This window comes from Hippoglossus stenolepis, chromosome 12, assembly GCF_022539355.2.
Source record: "Hippoglossus stenolepis isolate QCI-W04-F060 chromosome 12, HSTE1.2, whole genome shotgun sequence".
NCBI classification, from domain to species: domain Eukaryota; kingdom Metazoa; phylum Chordata; class Actinopteri; order Pleuronectiformes; family Pleuronectidae; genus Hippoglossus; species Hippoglossus stenolepis.
In genome coordinates, this window is record NC_061494.1 from 11,453,043 (window position 1) to 11,469,562 (window position 16,520).

The 16,520-nt window shown below is 44.2% G+C and overlaps 1 protein-coding gene across 9 annotated transcripts in view; it reads right to left on the reverse strand.

Moving 5' to 3' along the window:
* Positions 1-16,520, reverse strand: part of adgrb3 (adhesion G protein-coupled receptor B3) — a 122,511-nt gene continuing 105,991 nt past the window's right edge. For 5 of the 9 annotated variants that reach the window (XM_047342299.1, XM_035172111.2, XM_035172110.2 and 2 more), the window contains 12 exons: positions 12,213-12,363; positions 10,288-10,357; positions 9,814-9,880; positions 8,261-8,364; positions 7,820-7,918; positions 7,293-7,464; positions 6,977-7,072; positions 5,846-5,885; positions 3,514-4,181; positions 3,340-3,375; positions 2,339-2,443; positions 1-1,087 (listed from right to left, as the gene is read on the reverse strand). In XM_047342299.1, coding sequence (XP_047198255.1) covers positions 899-1,087; positions 2,339-2,443; positions 3,340-3,375; positions 3,514-4,181; positions 5,846-5,885; positions 6,977-7,072; positions 7,293-7,464; positions 7,820-7,918; positions 8,261-8,364; positions 9,814-9,880; positions 10,288-10,357; positions 12,213-12,363 — 1,797 coding nt within the window. In that variant the 3' untranslated portion in view covers positions 1-898. The remainder of the gene's footprint in view (positions 1,088-2,338; positions 2,444-3,339; positions 3,376-3,513; positions 4,182-5,845; positions 5,886-6,976; positions 7,073-7,292; positions 7,465-7,819; positions 7,919-8,260; positions 8,365-9,813; positions 9,881-10,287; positions 10,358-12,212; positions 12,364-16,520) is intronic. The other 4 variants (XM_035172113.2, XM_047342297.1, XM_047342300.1 and 1 more) reach the window with 3 other exon arrangements.

Below are 16,520 nucleotides of genomic sequence, written 5' to 3' on the forward strand. Positions count from 1 at the left end.
GCAGTACGAACATATTTCCTCTTTTATTTACATTCCTTTTCAAATGTTAACATTTTTCGCTATAACTTTTGATCAGGTTGGCATCTTTTTTTTTCTCATTAAAATAAATTGGCACAAGTAAAACATATGTAGACAAAAGTTTATTTACACCATACAACATTTCTGTTTTTAAATATTTTATACAGAGCTGCAGATGTGAGAGCTTGCTGGGATCCTTCAAGCAGAGTCTGCAGTATTAAAGTTGTGAAATATATTATTTATATAAAAGTGGGTATTATCTTTATTGCATTTAAAGCAATGAAGAATGTAGCTTGACAAACATTCATTTTAATATGACAGAAAAAATCCTCTTTGCCGCCCATGTTTTTATATCATAAAGTAAAAAGTGTAGTAATGGCCAAACAGACTGTTATAAACTTTTTAAAAACCTGCATAAATATATACATTGTGCTCCCGGGTCCAGTTTTTATGAAATCAAAACTGGACCCGACGAAGCTGGGACGACATGGCATGTCATTTGCTTTCGTGAGGTTTTCATTTTTCGAGAGATTACCTTGTTTTTTTTTGTTTTTTTAAGCCGATTCCTCAACAGATAATTTGAAACACATGATGGTAAATATTGTACACCAGGCTGCCCCACACTAAGTACACTAGTGAGAATACAAAAAGTAACACTGATGTTTTTTTCCCTTTTTTTTTTTTTCTCTTTTTCTTTTTTTTTCTTCTCTCTCTCTCCTCAGTCCTTATGTTGTATTGGCACATAATGTCCCTGCCACACTCGTATTATCCAGATATGTATGCCAAGGCTGTTAGAAAAGTCTGTTGCTTTATTCAGTGCAAAATACATCCCTTTCTCCTCCATTCCTAGTTTGCATTTTTCCTCCCGTCTCCGCACCCTCTAGACCTCCGTTTGGAAGTCTCCTTCCTGGACGTCTAAGGGGAGGTTGACACACTTTTCCCACTCTGCGGCCGTCATCTCCAGTGAGTCCTTGGTGTCAGATTCTAGTACATTCATAGTGGCGTAGTTCTGGTACTCACAGGCTGGATTGTAGCTCTCCCATGGGTTCTTGTTTGGCATTGCCTTGTCCTGTGAACACGGCCAGTGGGGTGTGATATTAGTGGCATGACAACCTCTGGAGCGAAAATGTTATTTCTTTCACACACACACACAAAGAAAACACTATTTTGCAGTGAGGTCAATTCATTCAAACAGGCATTATATGAATTCCTAACCCACTGCTAATTGAAAATAATGGATTAATGCTGTGGAAAGCATCAAATAACAAAAGATAATGGCAGTGTATTAAATGTGAACATGCTTACGTTGAGTCATAGCAGTCGTGTTCCCCCCCCCCAAGCTCGGTAACCGGTGCACTAAATGGGCTTCACGTATGAGCCATTCATCTGAATGAAGCTCTCACTGACAGTCCCAAAGACACTATTTCAAATAAGGGAGAGGAGCTGCTCCCAGTCAGGGAATACAAAATGGATCCTAATGTCTGCAGCCAGCTCTGCAGTGCATTCATTTGGGGAGAAAAAAAGCTGGAAGTGTGAGTGTATTGTAGTTATCGTTTTCTACACAAAAGAACTCGCACTGGTAACTAAGCAACGGGCCTCAAATTACATTGTGCGGTAGGGGTGATTGAAATGTGAGTGAAAGAGGATTACGTGCAGCCAAAAAAAAGGGGAGCTGCGGCGGAGCTGACATCGTCTGAAAGTCTGGCCGTGTTTGGTCACCAGCTCAATTTCTTGTTTGTTGCGTTCAATAGAGAAAACATCGCCGATTGTCTGAGGGGGGGGGGGGGCAATAGAGCTCCGCGTCCCCGCCGTCTGCAGCCCCAGTCAGGTGTGGAGGATGCTGGGACTTTGTTTCATCTGCGGCAAGGTCAGGAAAAATGTTTTTGTCGTAATTCGCCTGACTTCCAGAGCAGCTACGAAAAGTCCCCCAAACAGTAAGAATAGAGCGACCGGTAGATTCAAAAGTCTGCCATGCATTAATGGGAAGAAGATGATGGGGTTGCTAAGTAGATAAATGTGCATGTAAATAAAAGTGCATTCGTGGCCTTGCATTGGAATGGATGCACTCTCTTCGCAACAAGGTTACCAAAGGTTTCTCCTCCCTGGCCTTGTGGAAAAGTCCCCCCCAGCTGCTGGCAGGCCCTCTATCTATAGGAAGCTTCACTTCCACATGAATACCTCAGCTACGCAGCCGCTCATTTGCACAATCACACGTTATGTGTCCTGCACCGGATGTCTAAATAGGGTGTTTGGATGTTGATCTCTCTCTCTCTTTTAATTGGCCGACAGCCACCCCCCTGGTTTTTTTCCTGTTACTCACCATGCTGCCCATATTTGGTATGTCTCGAAATCGGTCCAGGGTTTGAAATTTCTGATTCAGTTCCTGGAACAGCTCCATGTGTCTTTTCCTGGTGTGCATGACTTTCTGCAATGGCAAGGGTTTTTGCTTTGGTATTGACAGCCAATAATGGAAATGCATCTTCCTCTCCACCCCCTCCAACTCTGATCAATTTGTTAGTGTCACGGCGGTTTACTTATAGGCCAGGTTCGAAGCAAATCTGTGTGTCTCTGCATATATATACAAGCCACTGCCAAAATAAAGGAAACACCGGGATAATTAATGTTCGGTTGATGGGACGCTGAAAGCTCGGACTATTTTAATTGCAGTATCTAGATTCAACATAATTCTCCAGTGACAAATTGCCTTTTAGAGTTTTGTCGGGGTAAGGGAAATCCTTATCAACAAACCTTGGCACAAATCTTCCATTTTAAGGGTCGGCGTGCATCTCAGCTAAAACGAAAAGTGCTCGCCGCGCCAAGAAGAGCTGCCAGAAGCCTCATGTTTCCTTTACTTTGACCGAGTGTACAATATATATGCAGCAAAAGCCTGATTTAATAATGCAAAGGAAATGCTAAAAACCTGCCAAAGGGGGTTTAAAGATATGTGTTTGCAAGCCAATATAATAATTGTTGGAACCAGTGGTAAAATCAGATGTGAAATGTGCAAATGACTTTTAAAAGCATACATTTTGGAAATCAACGTATAGCTAATGGATGGAGGAGATGGCGGAGGACAAAATGTAGATGAGAACTGTTGCCCTGTTTGTCAGTTGACAGCCTTGCTTTTACCTTAACTACACAGCATGTCAATAAATCTCAGTTGAGTCAAGGCTGTGTTACTCCAATAAGCTTAAGAGGCACAACAAGTACTAGTAAATCAAATGACAAACACAAGTGCAAAAAATGGCTTTTCTCTGCATAAAAAAATAAATAAAAAAGCTAGATGCATGTGCTACGGCAAGAAACGTTATCGTTACGTACCTCAAAGTCCAGATCGGAATATCGCGACTTTCGTCTCTGTAGAGGTAAAACAGGAAGGTATGAAGTTATTAAGTAGTTAAGCACATTTCTAAGACATGCATTGTGTATTTTTAGATGTGTGGTGTTGACCGCAGCTCTGTCTCCTCTGCGCCTCATCCACAGGAGCATATGTACCTCTAAGGAGCTCATAGATATTGTCGACCCTGTCTCACTCCTAGAAAGCCCCGCGGATTCCTCCATCTCTGCGAGGAAGTTCTTAACCGCCGTGCGAGGTTCAAAGGGCAGGTTTTGCATCTGCTCCGGAGCGCTAGGATACTGCTGCTCCAGGTTCACATTCATGTGGTCCATGCCTGACGGGCTAATATTGAAATCGGGGCTCATCTTGTAATGCATCAGCCTCTCGTGCGACAGCGTATCCATAGTGATGTTCATCTTGGTGTCGTCCTTAAGGAGAGTGGGCATGTTACCCGACGCCGCAGAGGCGCGGGGCATGACTATGTAGTCCGTCTCCATCATCTGACCCTGCATCGGGTGGCCCTCCATGTCGTGGCCGCCCATGTCCTGGTCGCTCTGCCGCATGGCGTCGTCGGTGCACAGGTAAACGGTGCGGCGCATGTCGCCGCTGCTGTCGGCCATGCACTGCTCCTTCAGATCACCCACTCCCATTGGCATGTGCAGAGCCGAGGGCTGCTGGATAATCACTTTGGAGATGATGTTGCCAGGCAACGTGGAGTAGTTGAGGCCCTCGGGGACCTTCTCATCCTCTTCATCATTGAGGGAAATGCGGGAGAGGGTGCCTGTAATGGTGGCTGCGCGACAAGAGCCCATGTCTTTGTGGAGTGCTGCGGGGCAGAGTGATACAAGGATTAGTGGGAATTCCACAGTAATGAAAGTAATGTCACCGTTTGTCTGAGATTATCCAGCATATGACCCAAAGAACAAGAGAATCCGAATCAATACGAGCCAATTCCCAGAGGATTTATTTCTGCTGAGGGAAGATGGTGATGACAGAGTGAATAACTGTGGATATGCAGAGTTTGACATTACGTCTATACAAAGGAGCACAACAACAGACACAGGTATCTCTGGAGGATGGGACTGTGAGAAAGTGCTGAATCATTCTCACTGCTATTCAGGATGTGGCTAATCCTAATTTAGTGATTGGTGATGACCTTGTAATCCCCATATTCATAAATACCCTCTAGTTAAGAACATCCTGTCCTCGCCTCCGTGCATTTTACCATTTGCCTCATGAATCAGTGGGAATTATACTGTCTGTTCACAAAAGGCCTGCAAGGAGACGACAAATAAGATCTATTACCTCGAGCCTTTTTTTTTTTTGTTTGAGTCTCATATTAAGCTCAGTGTAGAAACACTCAGAGTCTGGTGGTATTCACACTGAAGAAATAGTCCGATCCAAGTTTGCACTTTTGATTCTGCAGGGTGACACTGCAGGTCCTTGTGTCTGCTGCCCAAAATAATCCCTTTTTGTAAACAACCTCTGTTCAGCCCAGGAACTTATCAGTGAAGTGCATTTCTCTCTGGCTGCCGCTCTGACTTCAGCCTAAATCTGCTCATGATTTATAAATGACACCTGTCTCTTTGTGTCGGGGGAACGTCCTGCACGAAGGAACGTGGGTTAGAGGAGTCTGCGTTTTTTTTTGTGCTGTGAATAATTGGTCAGCTCCGTTGTTCCCTGCAGAACCATTTAGGATGTTGGTTAATGTGGGTTTTAGATGGTTTGGGAGGGGTCGGAGCAGGACAAGAGCAAGTTGACACCATTAGTTAAGTGCAGGATTCTGTTTTTGTCTGCTTTTGTTTGTTTGTTAGTTAATAGGATTACGCAAAAACCGATGGCTATGAAATTTCATGGAGGCATGGGGAATGACCCAAGGAAGAAGCCATTAAATGTTGTTGCTGCTCCAGATCAGGGGGCAGATCCGGGAACAGTTTGTCACTTTCTTTCACATTGCCAGATAGAGATCACCAACTTCAAAGGGGATCATCCACGGATCTTGTTGAAAGAAATCATATTTATGGGACGAGTACACAACAACAAGATGAAGGAATCAGGAAGAAACGTTTCCCTTCCGCTCAGCATCAGACGAAGACAATCCTTCCCAAAAAACCAGACACATAACACCTACGCACATCTTCTATGTCGGCGTCGACATGTTAATGAAAAACATAATTATGCGTACGCCTGCCAGATGACGCGAGGAGCTGATGTTGTTTAAATCTATTGCGGCCGTTTATTGCGGTAAAGCCGACACATGAAGTGAACATCCAGCAGCTTCCTTTATACTGTTTTGTTCTCAGATTAAAGTCAGTGTTTGAGTAACTGTGAAAAGACTCCTGTGGGGATTGTTGGTGGTTACGTAAGCGAAGCTATTTTTTACTGTCTAACCTCTTTTTGGTGGGTTTTTTTTTTTCCTTCACATGCAAAGCAAAGGAGCCACTTGTTCATGATAATAAGAATAAGAACAATAAGACAGCATCTGTTTACCTGATCGGCAGGCGATGTCCACATCCTTCTCAAAGTCCGTCTGTAGAGAAAAAGACAATCAAATGGTCAGTGTTGCTGAAAATAAAACGTTTTTTACAGTATATATACAAACCCAGAGCTGCAAGACGAGGATCAATAGCACATATTCATATCATTATTCCTCAGTGCTTTAGAAAAATGCAAAGCAGTCATTTCTTCTCCTCTTGCTCTTCCTAACAATATATCAACAAAACATCAATGGGGGGAAAAGTGAAGATGCAGCAGCTGGGAAGCGTTTTGTGCTTGTTGCTAATGACCGTATTGAAGCAGTGGGGGGGGGGGTGACACCATTCTGTTATCATGAAAACTATCTCACTCCGAGGGGCATTAGAATACTAATCGCAGATCATTGCTGTGGTGTGCCAGTGGCGTTGTCATGCCAGATGAAGAGAACCAGTGTCCCATTTCAAAGGTCAGGCGGGGGAGCGCTTGTGCCATTACCCCCGAGAGAGGGAATGAGAGGGACGACGCACGGGCAAACATGGACGCTGGGTTCAATCACAGAGGTATAAAGGATTGGTCTCGGGGCCTGTACAACAACCACCAAAGGAAACCAAATGCCGTTTATCAGAGGGCCAAGCATCCACCCTGCATGTAATTGCAGCTTTGCAAAGGCGTTGTGTGAAGATTATAAACCGATGGGAAACAAGGGTACTTATTGAACTGAGTAATGCAGACATTTTCAGACATTGCATATCGAACACAAGTAAAGTTAAGGTCAAACGGTTGTACATGTGTATTATAAATAACCAGGGAACATTATCCGTCCATCCATCTATCTATCACAGGGGGCTGGAGCCAACCCCAGCTGACAGAGGACGAGAACAACTATTTACTCAGGTTCACACCTATTGTGACAATGTAGAGTCTCCAGTTAACATAACCCCAATCTGCATGACCCGAGTAACTCTGTGTACCGGGGGGAAACTCAAGCAGACACAAGGAGAACATGCAAACTCCACAAAGAAAGACCACGGCCAAGAGGAGATTTGAAACTTCTTGCTAAACCCCTACACCACTGTGCAGGAACATTAGGGTCTATTTAAATTATAGAGGATCTAGTTACAGATAATAGGGGGTAACTGTGCCTACCATTATCTGAGCATGTCCATTAGGGAAGGTTCCTGTTGCGTCACCGCTGATCGGGTCTTGGCAGTTTCTCAGCCGACATCGGAAAGCATCTTGGACCTAAAGACAGGGGGAGTCAGTTCTTCATCATGTCCACAATACTGCATAGCACAAACAGTTTTGGGGTCTTGCCGGATCTCGAAAGATACAGTATTCTGATTGACAAAGTACTACTTGATGTGTTTCGGGAGTAGTTTGTGACTTTAGCAAATCTCGTCCCTGCAACATTTTCCATAAAAGACCACGGGGGAAGGTCGGATGACTGGAAAACCTCCTCTACCTCTCTCCGTAGGACACAGTGCACCATCACGATGACGAAACCCTGCAGCGAGTCGAAGACGGCGAAGAGGATCTGAAAGAGGATGGAGCGCTTGTCCGTCATGGCGAGCACCGCGGACATCCAGGTCAACGCCAGCAGAGGTAGGACGACACAGGAGCTCCACAGGGACGCCCTGCGAATAGGGGAGGAAGGATTGTGTAGAGGAAAACAACAGTGAAGACGCGATGATGTCTGGACCCCGAGTGCAATCTGCATCACAGCCTTTTATACTCCATAGCAACAGAAGGGCTTTAATGTGCATGCGGGTAATAATGTGCTAAATTTACTTTTAAAACAAGCACTGCGTGTTTACAATAGCAGATGTCCCTGCACTGTACATCAAATCTCCTGTGGATGCAAGTGGAACATCAGCTAACGACGCAGCGGACTGCGAGCGGGCTCTAAAATGGTGGAGGTGGACACGTTGTACATGCAGAGACTCCCTGTAGCATCGTCTTATTGATTCAGAGACACTGACAGGCACTTACATTGCATTGCTAGCTGTAGTTGCTGATAAAGCAGTTGTTGATACAACGCCACATTTGGCACACTTGAGAGTTAATCCTGTATGCGGCTCACTCATCTGTCTGTGGGACATAGAGACAACAGCATGACACACAACGCTCACGGCCACTACCCCGACTTTAAAACCCACCCCGTCATATTAGCAACAAGCGGAGGCCGCCAAAGTGTGTGCGTCGTGATGATTTTTTTCGTGAGATCTTGGACTGATTCTGCCAGAGAAACTACAGAGCCGTGTTGCTCCCGAGAGACATCTGACCTCTTTATGTTTATACTTCTAATTTCCTTGCAGCAGCACAGAAAACAGGGTCTCAATCTCCATTATGTATACAACAAATTCAAAGCATGTGATGTGTATTTTTGCATGATTTTTGAGAATAAAAAAGAGAAAAGCGGGGGGTACTAACAAGGACGTGCTGTCATACCCTGCACGGTGCTTCAGCTTCTTGTCCAGGATGCCGTCCCTGGACACGAGTTTGTTAAACACCAGGATTCCGATCACCATGTTGACCTGTCGATGAGGGAGGCGAACGGGAATATTAACTTTTCAATAAATCAACGGCAACAAGATCATTTCAAAATCAATGCGGGATATTTCTTTTAATTTCCCTGCTTGACATCCTCCGTAGGTAGTCCATGATTTATGTCACGATCCCGCGGGCGTTTCTTTTTTTTCCTCTCTCTCTCTCTCTCTCAGATTTTCCATCTGCGCTGAGCTTTGACCTCCAGCTTCTATTGTTTGCTCATCTCTGTGACATTTCAGCCAGTGGATGAGGCATGCCCTGCCCACTCAGCCTGGCACAACAGCCTTAAGAGGAAAGATCTCCCTGACAAGAAGCACTCGTCTTCTCAAAGGCACCTTCCCCTATTATTAGCAGTGCAGCGCACTCATGTAAAAACCGAGGGAGATTCACAGCAGATTCTCTAAAACATGAGAGGCCATTTCAAAATCCCTCCGGCTTGAGACAAAGAGTTCATTAACTATTCATACAAATACATTCGGGGAAGTTTTGTTCGACACGCTTTGTTTGGGCGGCACATTTGATTATGATGTCAGTTCGGTCTCAATGCGGAGGATTTTCTTTCTGCTCTTCTTTCTGCTCGTGTTCCTCTGAGGTTCATCCCAAATCACAGATCACGTTGATGTGTATCTGATGATAAACTAAAGTTCCCACAACAGCAAAGAGGTTCCACAGTGAAAAAAGAATCCCTCTCTCAGTTTCATTCTTTTGTGTAATTTTCTCTTTACAACAATGTAAAGACGGGATGATTATAAAGACTCCAGTATATGAGATTTTGCTCAAATCTGACGTGTTAATAATTGATCACCTCACAGCTTGAGCCTGTTGCCTGATGGGATATGATCATTACTTTTACTTTCTAACCAGAGTGTTCCTCCATAGAGTGACAACACACGGCAGCTGTATCACATTGATACTTTACCATCCTTAAAACGACTCTGTTGTCTGTGAACATCTTGTCATTTGAAAACAAGAAGAAAAACGTTGGAGTTTATCATTAATAATAAGAATAGAAAAATGTTGTGAATCAAGATGAAGTTCTCCTGTTGCTGCTTAAACATGATTATTGTTAAGCAGGATAACACAAAATCTACACAACCGATTTCCATGAAATTGTGTAGAGGGGTTGAGCTTTAGCAGAACTCAACACCTTTTGATGCTGATCCGAATAAGGGGGCAGATCCAGGAGTTTTTTTCCCCTTTCTTAAACATACTGTCCCTGTTTTTCAACATTTTTGTGGATGAAAAAAATCCGGCATGCTTAGACAACTGATATCCAGATAAAAATCTGTATCTTGTGAATTTGAATGTGTTTTTAATAAGGGCACTGTTGGGCTTTTGCGGAGGTGTGTTTTTTTTTTCTGTTGTAAACCTACATTTCCCTTGTATCCCCGGCATATAAAAGTATAACAACTGGACGTGTGTAGACTGAAACCTACCAGAACAACAGCAGCTGCAGGTCCAACAAAGGCGTAGAGGAGCCCACCCTCCAAAGACAGCCAACAGCTGCAGGCGAAGCAGGGAAAAACAGTTAACTCCCACCAAGGCATTAACATCCAAGTTAATGGCGCACACCGGCATACAATTGCATTTCCCTTGACTGTCAGGGGAGATGTGCCATATGCTGTAACTCTATTTCCAAAGTTTCACAGGGTAATAAAATGCTAAAGAGATTTTAAGCAGTGTTTATGCGTTTGGTCTCCAGCAGGGATACAACTCAGTCGAAATTGGGGTCTTGCTGCGCTATTTTGAAATTTGATTGGGTTCATGGGACTTTGTTTATGGCGCTATTTAGGAGAGTAAGCCACCGCACGCGCACTCAATCACCACTCTTAACGTGTTTCCATGAACCTGCTGCTGCATGTGCGCTGAATAATACATTCAAATATCTATACAAAAAATTGAAAACTTACTATAAGGGTGTCCCATAGCCTTTTGTTTTGGTGAATCCCATTGAAACAGCAACCACCAAAGCTGGTAACCCTTAAAAAAAAAAGAAAGAAAACAATCGATAGTTATTGGAGCACACTCTCGTTGCCTGTCAGAAGTGAGAGACTAAATCCATAAATCTGCAGAGGAAGTCGGCCTCTGTGCCCTCCAGTCATTAAACAAAGTGCAACGAGATTCTCTCCATTAGAAGCCGCAGGATGACACGAGACAGTCGTCCCAGAGCATATGATCAACAACGTGCATGTAAATATTGCATTCTGTATAACATCCCACTGAACGGCAGAGGGGAACAGTGTGTTCTCTGCATTGACAAAATGGCAGCGGCGCATCAAGTCCAGAAAATGTCATCACATCACTGCTCTGTAAGAAATCTCACTGCCATCCGCACCTTTTTTCTTATGAAGGAATCTTTTTTTTTGTTGCTGTATTGCTATTATACAGTATTGCTCCTCATTACAGATCTGTGTAATGGATTCAGTCCTTACTACAGTGTGCTCGGAATACCAACGCTTTTTTTTTTCTTGCCTCCTCTCCGAGCGGCGCAGGCAGGTGCTATTGATGTAATCAGTTTCCTGGAGGCACGAGGCAAAGACCCCGTGGCCATCCAGTGCCTCTCCGCAGTGCTGAAGAGGTAAAGAGTGCCGAGTGTACACAAGCACGTCATAAATCACCGCCTGGCGGAGACTCTGCAGTTCAAACAGGCTGAATTAAGAGACAACAGGTACCGTGTGTTGCACGCCACTGAGCGAAATCAGTTTGCTGTGTGTTTGTCTTCTATCCTCGTTGAACACAAGAGGAAATCTGCAGGGGATTAGACTCGTATCATCTTCTGTCCATTCCGTTACATGGGGAAAATAATGTTGATATTATGTAACGCATTTTAATTGTCACGCAACAAAATGCTGGCCGTCTTATTTGTCATTAAAATGTATGTTATATCTGTTTCTTCTATCTATGTGATTGTGGAACAGCTTTTGTCCATTTTTTCTTCTTTGCAGCAGGCAGTGGCACTGCAATGACTAAGAGAGCCTTGTTTGTTGCTAGGTAACAGGAAGAATGAGTGTGGGCTCTTTCATAATCAAATTGATTTTTTTTTTTTTAAAGGAGAGATTTCTAGTTGTCTGTAAGAAAGAAAGAAAGAACCCTTCGGACGAGGATTCGTACATATTGACATTTATCAAATGAGGAAAACAATTCAAATGTGTGCAGATATTTATAACGTGTTTATTGACATCTGTGCGTATTTCCCACCTGATGTGTAATTGTCATTGTTTCATCTTTTCTTTGCAGTGTGGTGCAGGCAGGCAGGGATCACAGCGTGGGAGGCAGGAACTTAATAATCTAAGACCAACCATAATCAATCATTTCCTCTGTGAAACGTGGATTCTTTACAGGTTAAGGTTACGAACAACTGAACATTAGCTCCTCCAAAGCGTCTCTGACTGTGCACAATCCCACAGCTCCGGTCCATAAATTCCGTGACTTTATGGTTCTGTCAACGTTACATCCTCCCGAGCTCGGTTTCTGAGGGTTATCAGATGAAATGTATTCCTGCTGCAGCGTAAATGCTCGACTCACACCCTCTTGATCAGACATAAGGTCATTGCAACCTGCTACAGGAGAGCCACACCAGCCTGTCTCACAACCCCCTACCATTGCCTCAAGGCCGGTCCATTTACCCGGCCTTGAGAGAGAGAGCTCAAAAGTATCACAACAAAGGGCCCGATAGGATGGAGATCTGGCTGAGGACGGAATGAGAACAGCGGGCCGGGAAAAAAAACAACTACTTGTGAAGACACCTTGACGGAAGACCTTGAGAGAATACAAGCGTGAGGCATAATGGGAGATAATGGGAGCGGCTTAGGGGAAACATGCTGCTCCGACTTACCCCAGCCCAGGCACAGAAAGCGCTTGCGGATGAGCCGAGTCCGAACCTTTCCCGTCACTGCCATGTAGGACTGCCAGGCCTCTGTGAGGACCCAGCAGAACGATGCCAGGAAGAAGAAGTGCAGGAAGGCTGTTGTCATGATGCAGATGCCCTGGAGACACAAGGAGGAAAAAAAACAGGTCAGGACGATATGCACTCATCGACTGTGGATGCAACCAAGACAGACACCAGCGCAGTGCCCGTTGTAAACCTGCCTGTTTGGAATGGGCTGTTCTCTGGTCCTGTGTCAATGCTCCGGGGCTACTTCAGAATTAATCCTCGTCATTAGCGAGTCCTCCTCAAACGGTTCGACAATACACTGTCACTTTTTATTAATTGTGTGCTGGACGTTGTGTGCAGAACCTTTTATAAACAGTCTATGGTGCAGAGTGGAGTTAAAAAACATTGTTTTCATCCTACCTGGTTTAACTGCAATGAAGATTTTATAGATATTTTTTTCATTGGTAATGTAACTATGGGAGGACGTAAAAGAAGACATGTTCAACTTGGTCTGCAGGCTGAAAGCACACTGCCCCACCCCCACTGGTGGCTACAGAGCGCTGGTCGCCTGTTTATTCAAATTTTATAACGTAGAACGTATAGCGTGTTGATGGTTCGTGAGATATTTGTTCCATACACAGACAGAAAGACAGCCATTTGTGGAATTAGTCAACAGATACACCTGTGACACGGTAGCTCTGCATAACAAAACCAAATGCACACTACTTCAGATTCCACATGTAGAGTTCCGATGCTCCCTGCAGGAAACACGTCAATTCTATTGATATCTCATTATTTGGCTGAACTTTTCTCGCAGCACCAACAGGCGTTCGCCCGTCTAGACCACATCGGCTGGGGTGCCGTCCCCGTGCCAAGAATGAAACAAAGCGTCTGGTTTTGAACTGCAGCAGCAGCAGAAGAGGTGGCACTGGTAGTAAAGATCAGAGACAGGCCCTCGCTCGCTGACACAGAAAGCCACAGCGTAGCATTCCTCCGCACTAGCCCTCATTAGTATGCTGGGCATCCCACCTGGAGGCATGTGAGCCAAGGTCAACTGTTTTACACGGAGAGAAGGGGAACGACCCACAACACCGAATGATGCGGGAACACACGTGTTGTGGGAGGCGGCAGATTACGTTCAGGCTCCACAATGCACCAGCGCTCCTCTGCTTCATTAGCGCGTCCATCTTTGTTCCATTTCTCTCCAAATGGGATTGTTTAGAAGAGGATTAGAAATAATAAGTGTGTTCTTCAGAATTTTTTTTGTCATCGCACACTGACATTTGTGAGTGAGAAGGGATTAAGCTCCTTCTCTCTTTTCACTTCAGATTTGTTTGCAGTGTGAAGCTGTGGTAATCTGAGTGACACCGTACAATGAGGAGGAAGATTGAAGTGTATCGTGTCCCGGGGCGTCCGCAGCATACTGTGAGAGCTCCCTGTACACTTTACATCCCCACTGAGAGAACCACACTAAACCCATCATCCCCTGGAGTGTTCACGGGGTTCACGTGGAACAATAATCCTGCATTACCTCACACCTCGGGAAGTAGGAAAACCCAGGGAGGATGTTTATCACCCTCCTGTGCATGTGGATTCAGGTAGAAAATGTGCCTGTTATTATCCAATTCCTAACACTGTTGTTACTTAAATGCAAATGACAGGTTTGTTGCTTAATACGACCAACTTCAATGAAAATCTGTGTAAAGTAAGAAGACAATAGAAACAATAACACTGCTTTGCTAACACTAAGAGGATTATTAAATCTATAGTGCATGTGTGGCATTATAAAAAGCTGCAGTGTCAGATTAACAGTGTCGCACTTATACTTTGACTTAACTACTGACCAATTGTAAACCATCCTCTGCAGTTGTGGTGACATAAAAGATTACAGCCATATTATTGAAGTATATAAGCCAGCTTTGTTTCACGTTTTCTGATAAATCACTGTTTAAAATGCCCGGCCTCTTAAAATGCACCTGCCAAAATCTTTATGGCCTAATGCCTGCAATGACACAGCATTTTATCAGCAGATTTGAAAAAGGAAAGGTAGAGAAAATCATCGCAACCTCATTCAAGTTTTATGCATTTTTTCTGATTACGTGCTTATATAACATAGTTTTGGAAAACTATATCTATTGAAGCACACATTGCATGGCTGACAGGAAAGAAACGCTCAGCTTTAGAGAAGAAACTGAGCTGCCAATCCTGCAAAGATGAAAGTGTCGGAGCAACACATCAAATCAAAGTGTGTGAAGTTCCCATGACACGCAGCCACCTGCTCGTGTGGTAATTACAGGTGCGTACAGATGCTTTTGTGGAAAACACACACTTATTCTTGCAGTGAGGAAATGCATTTTTCTTTTCCATTTCAAGGCTAAGTGCAATATCTCCTAAATGTGTCTTTCTTGTACGTTCGCAAACAGCTGGGGCGTTGCAATCTGACGACCGACGTCTTCTCACAAATCAGACTCTTTAACTGTTTCCATCATTTGGACGCTGCTTCGTTTTTCCACACCGCATGGATGCAGGCAGGAAATTTGCATGAAGCCAACAAAACAGCCGAGCCGAACATGGAGGAGAGTCAGTGAACAAAGCTGTGTCTCAATTCAGGGCTCACATCCTTTGAAGGCTGCATTTAAAGAACCAGTTGCGTCACAGCAGCATGACTAGACGGGTGGATTCTTCTCGGGGCCAACCGATCCCAGGATTCACTGCGCTTTGGTAACAAACTGTGTTTTTAGAGGCAGTGACGCCGGCAAGTAACGAGACGTCCAATGCTTGAATATCACGCTTTTACTCAACGGAACAACTAACGGTGCACAGGTTAAAAAACAAAGGGGCATTCAAACGTTCTCGTCCTGTCCAACTTCAGCTCTGTGGCCAAGATACAGCAGTGAGGGAGGGACAAGCTGGTAACGTTGATCACGGAGAAACCTCTGCACACCAGACTGTCTCCTTTCTGTTTCGTGGTCTGCCAGGCCCACGAACAACGCCTCCTTCGTGGGCCGCGTAGACCACATCCTCTGGATTGAGACGTAGCTGTTAAAGAGGATACAGAGAGTCTCTGGCCAGATCCACAAAGGTGCTTTTGAGTGTTGAAGACAAATGCCAAATGAAATCTAGGGAATAAGACAAGGAGAAGCCATGTTGATTCTGTCATATACAGTCGCTGTACTGCTTGTATGTAGGCTCACATCCAAAGCTTATTCTAGTGTAGCTGTTGCTCATGTACTGTTCAAGGTGCTGAAAATAGAGCCTGCCTTGTTTCCAGGAAACAGGTCATATGCAGCCATTATGCTTCACGGCTCATTTGGCTGCCTATGCCATCCGCTCTCATTAGTCCGAGAAACAAAACAAAAAGTACATTTGAGAAGAGAGAAAGGTACACGAGGAGGATGTTGTGATGGCAGCGGTCGGACGTAGGCAGTCCAGACAATATAAATAAATAAATAAGGTTGAGACCTAGAGTTCAGACTGCCCTTTAGAAAGGCAAATGCCGGGAGATGCTGAGCTCACTGTGTCAGTATCCATGGAAACAGAGGAACAGAGGAAGGCACCACATTAAAACCGTCGCTGAGTTGATAGACATGAGGGTAAGATTAGGCGGCGAGGGGGTGTACTTCTAGCTATTTCTATAAAGACAGTTTTAAGGTCAGGGCAGGACATTTAAACTTTAAATTTTGTATTTTACCTGATTAAAAGTCTGGGCTGAGCCCCGGCGCTCTGACAGATATTATGAACAGGAAACCTAATTGTCACCAAGTTCATAATGTCATGGCCGGCCAGTTGAATGAAAAGGGGATTTCAGATTTCATATTTTAGAATTGGATTAAACAAATATTGACACGGTGAATGAAATATTGTCCTTAGCGGTCCCAGATTATTCCTACCAGTTAAGTTATTGGTTGCCTGAGAGTGTTTACAATGTGACTTTTAATATATTGTTACTTGTATTGAAAAGTGCTATACAAACAAAGTTATTATTATTATTATTATTATTATTATTATTATTATATTAGCTCAAGCGGCACGGTGGTGCAGGGTAACAGTGTCAAGTTACAACAAGAAGGTTTGAATCCCAGCTTGTTGATTTTCTCAACAAGCTGGGATTTGGAACCCAGCATGTTGGCAAAGAGGAACTCGGTTTCCTCTGTCCAAAGACATGCAGAACGAAATCTAGGATTTTTCCAAATCGGGGGCCATAAAGGGGCCACAGTTTACAGGGGGCAATTATATGTCCCTGCACAATTCCTGATTCAGTAAGATGCA